Source organism: Plectropomus leopardus, chromosome 18, assembly GCF_026936395.1.
Source record: "Plectropomus leopardus strain MGB_pleo_1.0 chromosome 18, ASM2693639v1, whole genome shotgun sequence".
In the NCBI taxonomy this organism is placed as follows: domain Eukaryota; kingdom Metazoa; phylum Chordata; class Actinopteri; order Perciformes; family Serranidae; genus Plectropomus; species Plectropomus leopardus.
Window position 1 is genome coordinate 24,994,078 of NC_142193.1, and position 19,822 is coordinate 25,013,899.

Consider the following 19,822-nt stretch of genomic DNA (forward strand, 5'->3'; position numbering starts at 1 on the left):
AACCTTACCTGATATTACAAGTTTGTTAGATCTTCCTCCTTCTTAACTTAATCTGTTTTTTGTAGTCTCCTCATTTTCATGTCTCTACTCTGTGTTGAGCCGGATCGCCATTTAGACATGGGCCAAGAGTGTGGGATACAACGCTCACCGCCCTCCCAAATTGACTGACAGGCAACTGTCGGCTCGGTGTGTCAGGGCCTTTAATTAAATTAAACACTTTTTTTTACAATATGTAATATGTAAAAGTTCTGAACGTAATGAGGACTTTTTTTATAGTTATGGTGCTCAAACCAGGGAAACAAAATAAAGATTAATGTCTAATTCTTCACCCCCAACTGCTTTATGAGGGGCTTCTCTTGCTGTTAATTAACCCCCTGTGGAGCCATCTGAGGGCCGCAGGTCCAGACTCTCAATTACCAAACTGTCACATCATGTAAGGAGCCACTGCTTTTAAAGGGAATGTGAGAATGGAGATTATAACTAATCCACACACCCACTGATCATTTCAGATCATCAATTCTTCCTCATTCAACTCTGTTATTACGTTGCTCCTCAGGGGCAAAGTTAGTCTTCAGCTGCAAAATTTCCTCCAGTTTCTCACCCTGACCTAAACAAATCTCACTCCTCATACTTAAATCTAACCAATTCAACCAAAAAAAGGCAATGAGCACTAGCCAGTCAGAGTGAGGATAGGGCGGGTCATGCCTCTGCCATGCTTTGAACGCTGAATTCAGTGTCCTATAATGCGTTTTGAGATTAGAACTTTTAATTTTTGGTTATTTTTGGTAATATTACATTTTCTAGGCCTGGAAAAGTCATGGAATTAGTAAAAATCATTAAAAGTTTTGGAAAAGGCATGGAATTTTATAGAATTTGTATCTGTTGTGTTTAGAAGATGCCAGACCATAATGCCAAAAAATGTATAAAGGGTCCTTAAAAAGTAATGGAAAAGCTGTGAAATTTTGACCATGAACATATGTGGGAACTCTGATGGTTGAAATGGTTATTTGCATGATTGTGTATTGTAGGGTGATGCTAATCGGTCGGAGTCAGACGATGAGAAGAAATCAGACAACTTTGAGGAAGACGAGAAGGTGGAACAACTCAGAGACACTGGTAGGTTTCCTCCTTTTCTGATGGTTTCATGACTGACTGATCCCAATGTGAATGAATAAATGATAATAATGATTTAATTTCTCCACAGAACTCAAAATGTACTCTCTTATGATGACAGCCAACGGTCACGTCGATCCTCGCAGCTCGATAGCTCCTCCAATTATCATGCGCACAGCAGCCACACCTATGCCCACCCCTAAGAGCTCCCTGGGACCTGACTCTATCCTCGGAGAGGAGCTCATGTACAGAGAGGGGGTGCCTCAATATGGCGAGGGACTCGGGATAAGCCAGGCAGGAAGTGGTCATGTGGAGTCTCGCCGGGGAAGCTCCACCTCCACCACCATGGACCCTTTAGCCTTTGACCAGCATTCTCTGGTGAGACATTCAGTCATTAAGAAACACAGTTACCGTAACTAGTATATATTTAAGGGAATGTTTTATTACATTCAGCAGGATAACTATAAGCTCCCACAATGAACTCCCTAAAGGAGAATAAAAAGGAACATTGTAAGATATCTGACCCTGCACAGTCTGACTGAAAAAAACTTAAAAGAAATGGCTATAAGAATGATGCAAATACAAATCATGGATAAACCCACTTAATTAGCAACAGCCAAGACAAGGAGCAGACAGGTATATGAAACAAACTCCTTACATGCAGATCCATTTGACCCAAATGGCAGACTGTTCCCAAATGGCAGTTTCATATCACAATTGACAATTTTCTTGCTCCTCCAGAACCTCTCAAGTCCTGGCCGGCGCTCCCCTCTGCCTGCTCGCTCATGGGGAAGCCGTCGCTCCAGCTGGAACAGCCTGGGTAGAGCACCAAGCCTCAAAAGGCGAGACACCAGTGGCGAGAGGGAGAGCCTGTTATCTGGAGAGGGAGGAGAGGAGGAAGATGGAGCGGAGGCCGGGGGAAACAACAGACTACGGCCAGATTCCTTGGAGCTGCTGCAGGCGTCTACTCTCTGCCCTTCCATAATAGCAGAGTACGGTGACTGTAACGGGAGGACCCTGACCTATGACCCCAACTTAAACTGCGACCCCAAGGACGACTCCTCACCTGATGATGACATTGATGATGATGTAAGTTATCATGAGTCATTGTAGCTTTTAAAGTCACATTTAGAAAATCTGCAGTGTGGTCTTTGAGCTGCTTCCAGATGTGGCATGATGTCATCCTGGCATGTATCATCAGCTTTTTATTCACACAATGGCTTGTTCTACAATTACAGGCAAGAAATTAGGTTTTATGGGCCCGGTGACAAGTTTGCAGAGCAGTCGCGCCTCTGTGGTTTTGCTCTCTTATGTAAATTCTTAATCTCTTAATCTGCCCTCTCCAACTCTATTTACACATTTCAGTTCTTTTTTTTGCTCTGTCTTTCTCCACTGACTCAGTTCTTTGTCTTCTTTGCCCTTTGTCTCTCTTACTTTGAGATGTTATAATGTGTGTGTTTTGTGATCACTCTGCAAGCCAAGAAGGCTAATTGTCATGCTATAATTGATTGGCTTGGAAACCATTTGTTTTTTCTGTGGGTGCAAAACCACTTGTGCACGTACAGTCAGTGCGATTGTACATTTGTGTGTGAGTGGAGCAGGGTGTAAACCCCATTGTTTTGAATGACCTCTGTTGCAACAGTGTTGATGGTTTTATTGGCTCAAAATTGAGTTCATAAAAGCATTAAATCCACTCAAACAAAAGGCCTCTCTCTGGGCACACTGAAAACAGGAGGCTTAGTACAGATCCTCCACCAGTGCATGCATGTACGGGTGTGTGCTTGAGCATGCACGTGCAAGAGTACGTATCAGCGTGTCTGTGTGTGAGACATGCCAGATGAGACATGTGTATACGCATGCAGTGCTCTGCGTGTGTCTATGTCAGGGATTATGGATTTCAGCTCCAAGGATATCTAAGCAGCAGGTTTCTTTTCATCCACACACACTTGCAGAAAGACACACTTAGATGCACGCACCCTCGCACAAGCGGCAGTCTGCCAAATAAGCTGAGAGGCTTGACTTTGGGCTGTTTTTAATTAGAATCCTGAAGTACAGAAGCTGTGCACCTAAGCTTTCCTCTATTTGTTTTATTAGAAACTTTAATGAGTTTCACAACACTTTCTATTGAGCTTATGCACCAGCTAAGTTGGAAGTTATGGTGCAGTTATCTGTGTTCCTACTTATGCAAGAAAACACTTGTTTTTTGTGCCCCCATAGATATAATTGTGGAGAGACTAACATCAGCAGCATTGTGTAAACTCCAATTAAAATGGACCTATTTTGCTCATTTTCAGTTTCATACTTGTAATCAAGGTCTCTACTAGAACAAGCTTTAATGTTTTAAAAAAAAAACTTAATTTTCTCCTACTGTCTGTGCTGTAACAACTGGAAACACCAAACTGGACAAATCTCTAAGCAATTTTCTAATTGGTGTCTGGGCTTGACTGGTTCGGAGACAGCATGAATATGATTATAATGATTGTGTCTTTGATGTTGATCATTTAATAAATGACATGATTTCAGTCATATCATGTAGTGATGAATTGCCAAGAAAGTGGTTGCTGTGGGTGATGAAAGTGACCTGTGACCTCTCACCTCTGCAGAGTTCTTTCTGCTTCTGGTTGAAAAAAGAGATTCGTGACATGAAGCCCCGCTGGTGCAAAGAACATGAAGACTGGACGCTGTATTTATTCTCTCCAGAAAGCAAGTGAGTCTTACACACATAAACTTTCATCATCAATCTGTATTATTCTAGCTGCAGTTGGCTTTGATTTTGCCTTCCTCCTCTTTGCCTCTCATTGCTTTATTCAATTATCTTGGTTCCCCTCTCTCATTTCTCTTCTTTTTTTACTGCTTTCTCTCTACTAATTGTTTGGTCAATAGCTTTAACCGACCATAGATGTTTTATAGATGACTCTATGTTTGTGTGTGTGTGTGTTTAGAATCCGTGCGTGGTGCCAAAGTGTGATCTCTCACAAATTGTTCGACCATGTGGTTCTGGTCTTCATCTTCCTCAACTGCATCACCATCGCCCTGGAAAGACCTGACATACAGCCTCATAGCACGGTAAGACACAAACACACACTTCCTTTGGTGTATTCTTGCTTTTCAGTCATCTGTCTCTCAAACTGATGCGCTTTTTTCAAATTTTTGAATGCAACTTTCTGCACTTGCTGTGGAATGGTTCATGCTGTAACTCGTTGGTAACATGTTTTGAATTGATTTTTCACAGATTTATTTATTGGAGCAAACATGAAGAACCATAACCTCCAGAACCTTTCATTTAATAATTACCAGTGTATTATTACATTGCGGATGTAACACGGATTAACTGCTCATGTTTGCCCTTTCTGGGCTCATCATTTTCAAATGTAACACAAATTGCATGTTTTGGCTGATTGAAAGAAGATGACCTGTGCATTTTGCTAAAATGGAGGCTTTTAGGGATAATTTACTACAGTAGACCAACTGTTTACACACAGGTAGAAACTCACTAGCCTAGCAACACCAAGGCTAAAAGCACAACAGAACAAAATGTATTAAACAGCAGCTGGTACTTGCTCCATCCAAAGAGAACATGTGCTGTTGTGAATAGAAAATGTCAAGTCCTCGAAATTGTCTTTACAGTCTTTATATTTTTTGTATTCATCTCACTTTGTTCTTTAGGAGCGAAAGTTTCTGAGTGTGTCCAACTATGTTTTCACTGTGATCTTCCTGGCGGAGATGGCCATTAAGGTAAACATCAGTTTTCCTAACATTGGTGTGGTGAAAAGGGTGACCATCCTCCCCCTAAAAATGATCCCACAGGTCATTCGTACAAGCATGGAAACACCAAACTGGACCACAACCCATAGTTCTTTATATTGTGAGGTGGCGACCTCTAGTGGCCGTAGTAAGTATGATGGGAGCAAAGGAGGAAGTCATGTGATGTCGTATACAGGGTGACAACGTCTAAATACAGAGGAGGTGGATCGATGGGTCAAACAAACACAGGACTTTGAACCAAAAGACTGCTGTTTGTGTCCCCTGATAAACAAAAAGTCAATATTTTTTCAAGTCAACTTCTAAGTTATTAAACATAGGTAATATTATTTATGTAATTATTTCTGCTAGTTCTTATCATGCTTATGTTTGTCCAGGCATTAATTTTTCTGATAAGTTTTGTTTTAATTAGTTCTTTGATGCCATAAAAATAGGGGGATGACGCCCTGATTGATGGCTGTGAGTGCCAGTCGGTGTGCTCACACTTAATGGCACTGCTTACGATTGTGTGAGATTGGTGTATGGACGGGAACCCCGATACCATGGCTTTACTTCTGATGACTCTGACTTGAAAAATGCAAGATGGCAGTGCAAGAATCCAGGAAATTTTGGTGTCATTTTTGCACAGTGGGAGGAAGTGGAGAGGCATTATCCATCTCCATACAGTCTACACTTATACTTAATTGCAACCGTTTTACAAAATTAGTCATGTGTTTAAAAATTTGAACATTAACAGTCATAGAAGTTGTTTTTGTGTCGACATCCTGCCACCGATAGGGACTGAAGGACTTATAATAAAAAATTGTGGTTTGCAGTATGCGCTAAGTAAATGTTTAACCTTTTTTCGATTTTGATTTTGTATCAAATTATAGCTCTAATTTGCAGCATGCGAGATGTTTTAATAATTTCATAATGGTCTCTCCAGGTTATAGCGCTCGGTTTCTGCTTCGGAAATCAGACTTACCTCCAGTCCAGCTGGAACGTTCTGGATGGTTTGTTGGTATTTGTGTCTCTGGTCGACATCCTGGTCTCTCTGGCTTATACCGGCGGAAACAGGATCCTGGGCATCCTCAGAGTCCTACGCCTGCTACGAACACTACGCCCCCTGAGGTACAAAGTGTATTTGTGTGTGTTTGAATGTGTTGGCTATGGCTTTGTGTAGATGTCTGTTAATTTGATTGCATGATTTAAAAAACATTGGAAAAAGGCAATCAGCAACTTGGCATGAGATGTCAATAAAATTATATTCATGACTCTTATAGGTATACATTTAAAATGAGGTTATAGAAATATATTTATTTACTATAAACATTCATATTTATGATTTTTTGTTTCATTTTAACAGTTTTTTTCCAGGCAATTTCCTGTGTTTTTCTTTTTTTTCCATTTTTTTTGATTTCAGGAAATTTTCTTGTAACTTTTTACCAATTTCTCACTAATTTTTCAGTCATTTCTTGTTAAGATGCTCATAGCCGTCTTTTTATGTTTGAAAGGAATCAAGCTAACTTGCTCCGTTTTCAAAGGGTTAACTCTCTGTCTTTATGTATCGTATTTCATATTTACATCACCTGAATTTGTGTCACTGTATGTCATATTTACATTTGCAGGGTAATCAGCCGAGCACCAGGACTGAAGCTGGTTGTGGAGACACTCATCACCTCTCTCCGACCCATTGGGAACATTGTCCTTATCTGCTGTGCTTTCTTCATTGTCTTTGGCATCTTGGGGGTGCAGGTAGTTTGCATTCCCACACAGTAACACACACAAAACGGCGCTTGCATGTAAGCTAGGTTAAGGGACAATGCACACACTGCACGGATGATTCTGCTCTGTCATTTGCTTTTTCTGAGCTCCAGGACAAAACATTTTACCCTTTGTAGCTTAAATGTCAGTCTCGTCGAGCAGCTGCATATGTGACTGTGACTTGAGGGGGGATCGGAAGTGTCTTGAATTTCCAATGGGCAATTGCTCCTTAAGAGTTCTGAAAGATAGACAATTAGGTTAAGTGTGGAAAGGACAACATGACCTCAAGGCCAGCTCTTAGCCGAGCACTTAGGGAAAACCTTTGATAAGAACGTGCTCTATGAAACATCCTTTTATTGCTGCATTAATAGTCGGATGTTTAAAAAGCCGTAAGCTCTGGTAATTGAGATAATGTGCAAATGACAGCCAAATAGCCCCGCAGAACTTCTATCTCTCTGTCTTTACCTCTCTTGCTCTCCAGCTGTTCAAAGGGAAGTTCTACCACTGTGAAGGTCTGGACACGAAAAACATCACCAACAAGTCTGACTGTCAGCAGGCCAATTACCGCTGGATACGAAGGAAGTACAACTTTGACAACCTGGTTCAGGTATGGATTAGACTCCGGGTGAGGGAGGGAGATTGAGAGGAGGAGAGGGAGGTATGGAAGGGATTAGTCTTCCTTCAGGCCAACGAAATCTACAAAAACATGAACTAGCTCAGAGCTACTCATAAAATGTCACTTTTTTGTTGCAACCTGCAGTGCAGCAGGACTTTGGTAAATACATCAGTAGCTTTGGCTCTTCACAGTGATCTGTGGAGACAGGAGTGGTACAGTATGAAAGAGGCATGTCACAGTACCAGAAATTTCAACATGTTCTCATCTCAAGTTGTCACATATTGCTGCTTTGCAGTGGACATCCGCATCTGTATGTTATGCTGCATGTGGTTACGTTTAAGTAACAAAAGCACACGGCAACCAACATCAGGATGTCAACAAATGCACATGCTTGCACGGAAGGTTAGGATTAGGCAGCAAAGGCACGGACGGTTAGGATTAGGGGACAGAGGCACATGGTGAAGTGTAGAACAAAAACATTGCATTCAGATGGGAAGCAAACACCAGACTCTCGCAAGAAAGTCCAGGATTCGTTGCACCCATCCACCACCCCTCCTGCCCGCCATATAGACACCATTGCTCAATATAAATCCTGTTTCAACCTGCCGCAGTCCTGCTACATATCACTGTGGATGGAACCTATCACATTTGCATTTTCAGCTTATGCTGTCCAGTGGTGTGTCATGTGGATCTTGCGCTGAAAGCACTGCAAAAGTGGCAGTTTTTTCAGGACCAATGAAGTTCCATTATGAATGAACTCTCAATAGCTAATTTGATACCACGGTAAAAACAAACAAAAAAACAATAAATCCCATGTATCTAAACATGCACTCGTTCATTTAAAAAATAAATAAATTTTATTAGTAATGCTTGATGATCCACCTTGAATGAAAAAGTCTGTGTGGGTTAATGAATTTGATATATTAATATTTACAGTAGTTTACAATATATCAACACATTTGTCCTTCATTGTTGCAGTGTTTTTGGTGGATGCTATTTGTCCTGCCTTTCCTCCGCTGTGATTGGACAGCTTGGTAAAAAGTTACAGTGATGCATGTAGCGTTAAACCCAGAGTTGTTCATTTATCAACTCTGGGTGACCAGAAAGAAACGGCAAACATGCAGCATTCAGCATAAAATGAGACCTCAGCAAAATAAGTAAAATCAGTCAGTGCAGATTCTCTGCGGATAATTACACCGCTGCACATTACTCATGGGTCATTGGTGATAATCGAGAGGGAAAACCTTTGTGTGAGACATAGTTTTTTGGGATGTATACCTTTAACACATGTTGCCTCTCTGAGTAACCACTGTCACACCTGATATATTTTTATTACATTTGACAGAGTTAGGTTGTCTCACATTCCAGAATTAGACTCTTCAATTACACATTAACAAATCTGAACTGAATATGCAACTTCTGCTGACAGCCACTAATTATAATTGGAAGAAAAAAAATGACAAGCTTACATTACACAAGATGCCATGTTTGTACTGTAACAAGCCTCTAGGTTTAATAATATTAGGACCAGGTAAATCTGCTGTGTTTTGACATTTTTCTCTTTGTTTCCTTTCCAGGCTCTGATGTCTTTGTTTGTGCTGTCCTGTAAGGATGGCTGGGTCAACATCATGTATGACGGCCTGGATGCTGTGGGAGTGGACCAACAGGTAATGATGTGAGAAATGCTCCCAGCCATTCTGCAGAAATGGTACTGATGGCTCAGGTTCAGCCACATAAAGGCAGATCCACGCTCTGCACACTCCTCTCTCCTAGCACATTAAACAGCACATTACTGTATAATGTCACTTTACAAATAAATTTAGGGAACCATTTTCAAAACAAAAAACTGTGTTACGTGCTGATTATTTTATTATAAGCCTCCTCCTGGCAAAATGCGCACTATGCAGTTGTAGTTTACTTAAAATATACCAAAACTAAATATCAGATCAATTGTAATCATCTGTAATGCAACTGTGCTGCAAGTAGGCTTGATTTATTTTAAATGTATTGCATGTTACAGAACAGCAGCACTTTGGGTTGCACAATATATCATTTTTTATGAGCATACTGATGTCAACTTGCATGATAAACACAATTTGAAAGACTGCGATATGCGCTCAAATAATTTGAGTTACTTGAAAAAGAGTATCAGTAGAAAATGCACTTTATAATGTAACTACTTTTCTTATTATTATTCTTATAGTGGGTCATATTTCGGTTCACTCAGGGTTACCCAAGGATTCTCAGAGAACTTATATTGTTGCACTCACTGAATGTGATAACAGACTGTAAAGCTTTGCACTGGTTCTGGGGCATTTTGAATTTAAGTCACAACAAGCAAAGTTAGTTGTCTTCTGTGCTTTTTTTCTGTCTTTACTTACTGATACACACACAAAATATTGAAAAGCTTAATCTTCTTTACTCCACTCTTCTCCTCTCAGCCTGTGAGAAACCACAACCCCTGGATGCTGCTCTACTTCATCTCCTTCCTGCTCATCGTCAGTTTCTTCGTCCTCAACATGTTCGTCGGCGTTGTGGTGGAGAACTTCCACAAGTGCCGGCAGGACCAGGAAGAGGAGGAGGCCCGCTTACGGGAAGAGAAGAGGCTCAAAATGATAGAGAAAAAGCGCAGGAGTAAGGAGAATGGAGGGGCTGGTCGGTAGTCTATTTTTCTGAGCACTGCCTGCTTTCAGAGCCTGAAACAAAAAAGAAAGAGAATGACAAGACAGAGAGAACAGGGAAATGTATTCAGACTTGAGACTTGAAAAAAGGAGGGAGAGTTAGACAGACTGGCTAGCTGACGCAAACATTGATTGATCACTGACAGAAGGCGTAGGCTACGCCAGTCTGATGCATGGAACTGCATGAATGCAGCCCTCCCCCTAACACTCCCCTAACCCTCCCCTAACACTGCATGAAAAACTGGAATCTAGGCCAACCTAACCAACCTCTCAACTGTATAATTCTGTTAATCTATCTGAAAATTTGTATGCTCACTTTTTAAACAAACTGCCACCACTGTAACAACAATACAGGATTTACTAGTCTCTTTTTCATTTTTAATATGCTTAAATTACATCCCCTAACACCAAATCCTCTTTTAATTCTGTTGCCAATAAATAAGTTTATAGCTGTAGTAAGTTGTTTTTAAAGATTGTTGAAGAAATCTTTGCAGCACCTTTTGCATGTGAAGCCCATCTAGGTTACTGCTTTCCTCCATGAGTCTCAGGAAATTTTGAAAGCAATTTTCTTTAAATCACTGAATGCCCCTTCCCTTCCTACGGGTGCATGTACAACCCTAAACCCCATAGCGTCTCTCGGCACGCGTACAAGAAGGACGTTTTCTGTAATCAAGCTTTGACTGGCAGACTCAGAAACATAGCAGACGTTTTGGCTGCTATACCTGCAAGTACCTTGGGAATAGAACTGTTAGAAGATGTTAACTTTGTTAGATATGGAGGATTGTTAGTTACCGCTTGTAGAAAATACAAGCAAATGCTGGCAGGAGCATCAGAAACACACCACCTATTGCAAAAACGAGTCCAAATGCTCACATCACAAAGCGGCATTTTGGGAGGACTTGTTTTATTGTGGTAATTTGTCGAGCTGAAGAAAAGCCAAAAAGAAATTGGTAGAAGCACATGGTTCTTATTGGCTGAAATATTAAAAAGCACTACTGTTTGGCTACAACGCAAAATCATACTTTGTAACACATCAATCACAGAATCGACTAGAAGGCAGTATATGGTGTGAGCAGAACGCCGCTCTCTTCATCTTGCATTTGTAACATTTCTCACTGGTCTAAAACTCCGGACTAATGTTATCATATCAGCTGTTTCAGAGAAAAGCGTTTGGCCTTGGAGAAGAAGAAGAGGGAGGGAAAAAAAAGAAGTTTTAGACTATTGAGATTTTTCTGAGGGGTTAAAGCACTGGTGATGTCATTGAAGAGAAAAGTGGCTCCAGTGTATGTTCAACATCACAGTCATGCTCTACAACTTTTGAAATTAGTCAGGAGCTTGAACAGTGAAGGCAATATGGATAGAAAAGTTATAAATAAATTGATATTCAAAGAGTTCTTACTCATAAGCATACAATTGATCAATCAACCTGTTTGTGGTAAAATTGTGTTGTTGAACGTACTCTGCGCAGCCTCTCTCAGCTTAACGTCAGGCATGTAAGCATGCAGTAGACAGACAGGGCATGGCGGGGACATAAACATGCACGTGTCACAAATGCAATCATCAATTGTCATACATGGACATGTGAGTACACAGGCTATCAAAATAGTTATGTGTGACTTCTGGTGCTAAGCTCAAAAAAGGGACCCTTTTACCCCAGAGAGACCATTTATGTATCAATCACCCTATGTTTAATTTTTCTTTGTTTTTCTCATGCCTCCACATTGAACAAGAATCCTAAAATGGAGAAAATTCTTTGTGAATTTGTAGGTTCTGCGTTTCACAACAGCAAAACCATATCAAAACAAAAGTTTACAAACCCTAATCCAAGTCTTATTTAGCGAGTTGTATTCTCACTATTCCCCAATCAGACAGCTATTTCCAACAGGGAACTGAACTCATGCTCTCTCCATTTTTTGGAAAAACAGTAATTTTACCTCGTTGAACACAGAAACTGCTGGTCTACCAGTCATTTAGTTTGTTTGCGTTATTATGTGATTTGAGTGGTTCACAGGGTTAGTTTGGATTCACCAAAGTCACAAAATAACGCAAACAAAACTGGCAATAGAGGCAGGGATAGACAAGCAGCTCCCATGTTTAGTGAGGTAAAATAACTGTTTTTGTCAATGAGGTCTGGCTTTAAAGAGAGCCTGGTTTCACTTTTACTTCAGTTCACCATGAGAAAGGGCTGTCTGATTAATTTGCTTCATCGCGAATTTTCTCAGTTTTTGGATTCTACGTTCACTGAGGAGGCATGTGAGAAAAGCACATTTTTTTTCACGAATTTAACATAACAGTCAAGTTATTGATTTACAAATGGCCATTTGGGGGTAAAGTATTCCTTTAATGATTGTTAATATATAATAATAATAATAATGAAAATAATAGCGATAAATAGTGCTCATTTTTGTCTACCTCTTAGCTTTCTTTATGATTACAGCTACACTAAGTCTCTTTATTATTCAAAGGCAGTAATGCATCTAACAGCCTCTTTAGAAGAAGGAGCCGCACACCTATCAGACAGTGTAGTCTGGGTTTTAATGGAGACTTCCCATTTAGGTCAGAATACATAGCAAGACCTCTCAGCACTGACAAGAATATAATTATTACAGAGGCAATGAATCTTATTTTAATGCTCTCATTACAGGGGCGCTCTGTAATGTTTAAAAATCAGCCTCTTTGCTACTTTAAGTCCAACACAGAGTAGGTCAGGGATCTGCTGATGATGTTTTGCATCAACTCCCAGACTTTTTTTTAGATATACCTAGTATCCTCTTATGTTATAACACCATAAATAAAACAAAGAAAAGAGATATTGTGCTGAGCACTGTTTCGTGTTGCATCTAAAACATGCCGTCCTCCAGCGGGGCTTACTTACCATAAGCAAAACCCCAAAGGAGCATGTGTAATAAGTTTTATCATTTATTGCATTTAAAATCTTTTTGTAAACTGTAAAACAAATAATATAGACAAGCTGTGACTCTCATGTCCTTGCTTATTTAAACATACCATACTGGCAGTGGTGTGCACAGACTGTGTGGGGGACAGGGGCAATAATGAACAAAGGAGCCACCACCACATTGAGCAGATGTACTATTAGGGCGTATTCACATCAGAGTAGTATCTGAGATGCCACCCATGCTGCTCAAGGGCGCCTCGAATGTGATGTGGCAGCAAAAATAGTCAAATGTTATTAAGGAACAAGCATATCTTGGTTGAATAAAAGTATAAAAAAGAAAAGTGAATAGGGGTGGTTCCCCTTCCCTGGCCCTTACACCTTCTTGTCCACACCACTGGAAACATTTAATATCAAAGCACAGTTACTCATAGTTTCATTTTTTCTTTCTCTCTGTCTGTGTTCTGAAATTTGTCTCTCCTTGTACCGTCTTTGCATATATTTGTTTTGTACGTGTGTTTTTCAGAGGCCAAGCAGAGGCCTTACTATGCCGACTACTCTCCCCTGCGTCTGTCCATCCACACACTGTGTACCAGCCACTACCTGGACCTCTTTATCACCTTCATCATCTGCATCAACGTCTTCACCATGAGCATCGAGCACTACAATCAGCCGCAGGTAATGTTTCTGCACATACAAACATTGAAGTTTACTCAGACTTAAAAGTACCAAAAAATCATCCTGAAATTGATTTTCTGGATAGAACCAGTATACCTGGCATCTGGGCAGCCATTCATTTACATTCCCTTCAACACAGCTAGATGGCATTTTTACTTCTGGCCACTGTATAATACATCTAGCTGTACTCTGATGACTGAAGTGTTAACCAGCTATAGCTAAATGACAAGGTGCTATAAATCCACTGTGTTTTGGATTTTCTTTGCAAAGCACCAATATGTTGGCGAGTGACTCTGATTCCAAAAATAACGTGACTGTGTTGACCCAGCGTCAATTAACATTTGTTGTCAGATACAACAACTTCATAGTCATAAACTGAGGTTAGCATCACCACCAGCACTGATTTTTTTCCCTGAAAAAGCTAGCATGTTTATTTCCTCAAACAAAAGTTGTTGATGTATTTTTGGAGAGACGCCACGATCCTTCTTGAGTGCGGTGATAAATGTTTTGGCTTCTGAGAAGCTGTTGCTCTTCGATACTCTAATTGGATTTTACTTTGTTCTGCAAATAAACCTCAACTTGAATTTTATTTGCCCTCAGGCTGCTATAAAACTTCAAAACACTTATTCTAAGTGTTTTCACCAAAAGTAAAAACTGTTAATTGCTTTCCCAACATGTTAATATTCAATTATAAAGAACTGTTGAGTGTTGCCACAGAATATGTCAGCATGCAATCTGCATCTAGTCTGTGAGAAGTTATGAAGTAATTCTCTACCTGTTTTTGTATGTGTGTGTGTGTGTGTTTGTTTGTTTTTCTGTGTGTTCAGTATTTAGAGGAGGTTCTGAAGTACTGTAACTACGTGTTTACCTGCATCTTCATCGTTGAGGCTCTGCTCAAACTTGCAGCATTCGGCTTGCACAGGTTCTTCAAAGACAGGTAACACAGTGGGATGGGATTATGCACAAAACCAAATGCTGTAAAATGTTAGTTATTATTTACATGTTTCACTATTTCCTAATTACAACATATGCATTGTGAAATAATAACTCCTGCTCCCTGAGAAAATGTACAGCCCTCTACATTTATAGTCGGTCTATTGTTCTCAGTACACTGACTTATGGGATTTAGTAGTGAGTGCATTCATCTCTTTCTGGTCGCCCTGGCGGAGACTTGTCAGGTGTAAACTCAGTGTTTCCCCTATGTTAGAGATTAGTGGGTGGGCCACCCATTAATCTAAACAACCTGCTCACTAATCACCATCAGCAGCCATGCAGCAGCAGCACTTCTTCCTCTTCTTCGCTTTTTTCCTATACTCCTCTACTATAGTAACAATATTGTACAGAACAATAAAAAATACAGTTTTTCACAGAACACCAACTATTAACTACCCACTGGAGTAAAGCAACATCCACACAAATGCGTTTTTAAAACATGGTTTTGGAAACAAAAACTATCCTCATACACATGAGGGTTTTAACATTGATTCTGAATTAATCTCTGTGCATACTAATATGCCTAAAAATGCATATCATGTGACCATTTCTGTACATTGTGCATGTACGTGGCGATGTAAACAAATAGCATACTGCCCACTCTGAAGTTGGTTGATCAGCTACAGAAAAAACTATGTAGATGGCAAAAAATAAAGACCAGAGATTTCCTAACTTGGACTGACGAAGACGTGGAACTGTTACTGAAAGTAACGAGAGTATAAGGTGGTTAAGGCTGCCGAAAACAGAGCAGGAGTCATTGCAATATAAATACAGTAACATGAAAGCAGTACCAGGATCATTATCCATCACTGGAAGAAATCATGGCAATGGGTACCGAGTACTCACATAAGAAGGATGAAATCACAAAATGCATGTAGACACGTCTTGATAATAGGATGCAAATGGGAAGCGAACATAGGTGCCTCATCGATTTTAAAAGTCTGTTTCCACCTGTCTAAATATGACCCTGGAGTTTTGAAATGACAGTGGTGTCAGCAGCATTTTTAACAATCTCTGTCTAGAGTAGTGTGGACACTAGGAGTAAACATTATGCATTTTAAAACAAAAACTTATTAGTGGTTTTCTCGACTATTGCCCCTTTCCCACTGAACAAAAACCCACTAACACCCACTAACATTTGGCTTTTGGGTTTTGTGGGAAAGGTTACAATTGGCATTCACTCCTAGGACATATGACTCTGCATTAGTCACAGATATTCATCAGCTCTAGCTCCGATCATCTTCAAACAGCAGTGATGGAAATTCAGTACGACAGTTAAGACACTAATTTTAGCCCCTTTGCCTGTGCAATGCGATGACAGGCTGCCACAAAATAGTGTCTGTCGCCCTCCAAGGAGTACTCAAACTTCAAACCAAATTAGTCAGCACTGACTTTAAGAGAAAGACTGACTAAGTACCACAAAAAAGAAGTTCATTCTTTTCACTGGCCTCCGTGCTGCTTTCTACAATTTACTAACTTGTTTTCTGGCCTGCCTATTGTGTTGAATGTGACATACTACAAAAAAAAAAAAGAAAAAAGAAATGCGTACTCGTCTACTGCAGAGTCGTGTGCACGGTTGTAGTTTACTGGCAATAGGAAAGGATTCTATATGTCATTTTTAAAGGGTTTCCTGCATTTACAAAGTGTGCATATATGCACTAATTTTGTGCATAAATGGTACAAGAAATGAAAAGGAAAACTCCGACTTAACTAACAGGGAAGAGGCTGCACATGTACTTTGTAACACTGTACAGGAGTAATGCTCCTTTTTTATTCATGACTAAAATGTTCTATGTTGTCCATATACAGTACATCATTTTTATGTGTGTGTGTGTGTGTGTGTGTGTGTGTTTAGGTGGAATCAGCTGGATATAGCTATAGTGGCGCTGTCCATAATGGGCATCACCCTGGAGGAGCTGAAAATGAGCGCCGCACTGCCCATAAACCCCACCATCATCCGAATCATGAGAGTACTCAGGATAGCACGAGGTAGAAACACACACACAAACACGCCCATATGTATCTCATGTACACTGTCAGTTTGTGAGTCATCACTACAGACACAGACATTATAAACATTATTGATGTTGTGACGCTCTTTTTATCACATTTTTATCGTATATTCTTGTAAGTTCATCTTTAAAAGTAATATGTCACAGATGCTTCGTGGCTTCTACAAATAAATACAGCATAAATCCGAGTGCCTCCCTGCTGTACTGGTATCATGCTGTGACATTGTAAATTCTGCAGCAAACGAGCCAGCTGACACCCCAGCTAGCTGTTAAAGACTGCTTCTCTGTCTCTCTGCAGTGCTAAAACTTCTGAAGATGGCCACTGGGATGCGATCGCTGCTTGATACCGTCATGCAAGCCCTGCCGCAGGTAAACACCAACTCCGTGGGGTCTCCAACACATAAGAGTGGTTTTGTGTCTTGGTTTATTAATGATTTTTTTTCTCATGAATGTAGGGTAAATATGAAGTTTTTGTTGGGAATAGAGAGCTCTCTGAAAGATTCATGCCTGCTGATGAATATTTAACTCAAGTCATATCTGTCCACATTACAGAATTTCCATTCTGACCTTAAAACGTCTCGTTCTCTATATTCCCTGTCCAACCTCCCTACAGCTCAATTGTGCACATCATGATAATAAATGCCATACATAGGATATATTGGTGCAATCACAGCTGACCGTACAGCAAACGTCCTCCCTAATATTACTCTGTGTGCTTTTCCTGTCAACACACTCCTTTTAAAGGATGTCCAGGGGATATTGTGGGAGTATCTCAGGTCTCTGTCTCCAGTTGCCTGGCACAGTTCTTAGAGGCAAAGAGCAGCTAAACCAAAGATTATGATGCACATGCAGTGACAGACTGCATTGCTCTGCTATTTTCTAAATGTCAAGTGCACAGATATAAGCATTAGAGCACGGAGTGCACAAAAACAGACTTTTAAGGAAGCAACTTGCTGGGAATTGTGAAGGCAGTGGCAGATACAGTCAGAGGAAGTGCATTAAATTCACAGGTTTTGCACAAAAATCCATCATGATGACTGTTTTTTAAAGCCCTCCGGGTTTGCCACCAGATTTCTTCGTGTACTGAGTAGAAAGCTGCTGTCAACAAATCAGCTCAGTTTTGATAGAAAACGTCAAAGCTTCCCCTTACTGTTTCATTATGTTGTATTCAGTTAAAGGTGCTGTATACGACAGTCAGAGCATTAAAGATATAATGGTGTTATTGAGAATAATAATAATGAGAATGACATCACACTGTTGTGTGTTGTGGTATTAATGGTCTGTCTGCACGTGCATGTTAGTGCATGTGAGTCTTATGTGTGTGTGTCCCATTGACTAGCTAATCTCTGCTGCTGTGGAATTCACTCATACGGTGGTTACTGTTGGTATCTGGATGGCAGTCGAAACACTCCTCTATTTTCTCTTCCTTTTCCTCATCTGCCTTTCTCCAGATCTGAGTCATTTTGTCTCTGTGACTGGAAATACAGGGATTATTAGGGGAGACTGGGAGCCATTGTAACAATTTTTGGTTTTGACGTCATTACTGAAAAAACTATTGAACTATTTGGATACATTTTTTATGTAGGAAACTTGTATCAGTTTTCTGCTTGTTAACCATGATCAGTCGTTTTTTTTAATCACAATATTGATTTGAACACTATATTTCAATGTTACATCTGCCCCCACTTTGAAGGAGCACTTATAAGAGCATATGGGAGGTATTTCATTACACGTAATTCAACATCTAGAGCATTTACAAATATGTATCCACTTATGATTCTGACTGATGATTCGAATCTCCAACTTCAAAGGAGCAGCCCTACCGCACAGATACACTCTCAATGTTGTAAAAGTCACCTTTAATGTCCTACAGGCACTTTACCAATGTAATCATTCCTTAAGAAAAATCAAACTAAATTCAGGTGGTGTGCAGAGGGAGATCTAACATGTGTTATGCTTCCAGGTGGGAAATCTCGGCCTCCTCTTCATGCTGCTCTTCTTCATCTACGCTGCACTGGGAGTGGAGCTGTTTGGCAAACTGGGTCAGTCACACTACTGGCAAAAAAAAAAACCATACACACATGTACCACGGTATTCAAGCTGCAGCAGAAAAGGTTTTTGAATCCAGTCATTACTACCACAGTCACGACTTCCCGGCAAATTTCCCCGCCTGAGCTGTCTCTGTTGAATCCTCCCTCTCTTCCCCCATCTGTCTCCCCGTCGCTCTTCCTCTTTGCCGCTCTCACATCAGAGACCTGCTCCTAACAAGAAAAGATCGCATTTGCATGATCACATTTATTTACGTATTGCCTCCTCAATAGGCCAGCTCCATCCAACTCATTTTTTCTCTGAGAGCGCAACAATGTGCGAGGGAAGAGGATTAGTACTAAAGGCATCCGGGAGGACAAAATGAAAACAACTCAGTGACGAAGAGGTTGCTCTCTGTGAAATGTTATTATGCTTCCGCTCGCCACGCTGGGAAAGAAAAGCATGTCGGTTTTCCAGTTTTCTGAAGTAACAGCCACTCTTCATTTTTTTTGCTTTTGTCAAGCTGCTGACAAAAGCTTTTGTATGTGCCGTGCGCCGTCTTTTCCCCGTGTGTGCCTCACTTTAAAAAGCTCTGGTAGCGCTTACCAAACTGAGGGAGTGATTATATTTTGATACAAGTCAGTAGAGAAGTTTTGTGGAGCTTGGTGAGGATCAGGAAAATTCTCTTAACCCTTTAACATCTGGATCGACACCAGATTTCTTGTGCTGCATTCAGACTCCTTCAGTAGCATTTAATCCTCTGAAACCTGAAAAGGGTTTGATTTATTCCAAAAACACAAACATAATGAGCAACTTGGCAAGACATGTGCTGCAGACTGCAAAACCAAAAGAAAAAAAGAGTAAAATCCGACAAGGAAATTATCTAAAAATTAGTGGTTGCTCAAGTTTTTAATAGTTAACCTACATCATATTTTGTTGAACCACTTTGCCCGCTCATCACTCGTAATTACAATATGTTGGTCTTGACAGTAAATACAAAGCAAGAAAAGCTGTCCAATTGTACGAGATTCTTAGGATTTAGTATACGTGCACACTTTGTATTGTAATATTTTACCCTGCTTCCGCTCAACACAGTGCTGTGAAAAAACTGGCTGCAAGAACTACTGCAAGGCAGAAACAAAGACATCATATGATGTGAAATTCCTCTGGGAGACCTTAGAGACTGTCACTTGTGTACGTTGTTTCTGTATGAATCTCGACTTTGTGACCGCGGTGTCTGCAGAAGGCTGAACAGATAAGAGAAGGTCAAAGGCAAGGGGAAATATGAAAGGGGATGGAATAA

The 19,822-nt window shown here is 40.3% G+C and overlaps 1 protein-coding gene across 3 annotated transcripts in view; it reads left to right on the plus strand.

Annotated features, from left to right (window-relative positions):
* Nucleotides 1-19,822, plus strand: part of cacna1ha (calcium voltage-gated channel subunit alpha1 Ha) — a 143,577-nt gene that overhangs the window by 111,519 nt on the left and 12,236 nt on the right. For 2 of the 3 annotated variants that reach the window (XM_088090979.1, XM_088090977.1), the window contains exons 17-32: nt 1,029-1,116; nt 1,205-1,491; nt 1,855-2,202; nt 3,717-3,820; nt 4,056-4,179; nt 4,780-4,848; nt 5,801-5,985; nt 6,483-6,609; nt 7,100-7,225; nt 8,812-8,901; nt 9,676-9,889; nt 13,335-13,486; nt 14,314-14,423; nt 16,335-16,468; nt 16,790-16,860; nt 18,455-18,533. In XM_088090979.1, the coding sequence (XP_087947105.1) occupies nt 1,029-1,116; nt 1,205-1,491; nt 1,855-2,202; nt 3,717-3,820; nt 4,056-4,179; nt 4,780-4,848; nt 5,801-5,985; nt 6,483-6,609; nt 7,100-7,225; nt 8,812-8,901; nt 9,676-9,889; nt 13,335-13,486; nt 14,314-14,423; nt 16,335-16,468; nt 16,790-16,860; nt 18,455-18,533 (2,308 nt within the window). The remainder of the gene's footprint in view (nt 1-1,028; nt 1,117-1,204; nt 1,492-1,854; nt 2,203-3,716; nt 3,821-4,055; nt 4,180-4,779; nt 4,849-5,800; nt 5,986-6,482; nt 6,610-7,099; nt 7,226-8,811; nt 8,902-9,675; nt 9,890-13,334; nt 13,487-14,313; nt 14,424-16,334; nt 16,469-16,789; nt 16,861-18,454; nt 18,534-19,822) is intronic. The other variant, XM_088090978.1, reaches the window with a different exon arrangement.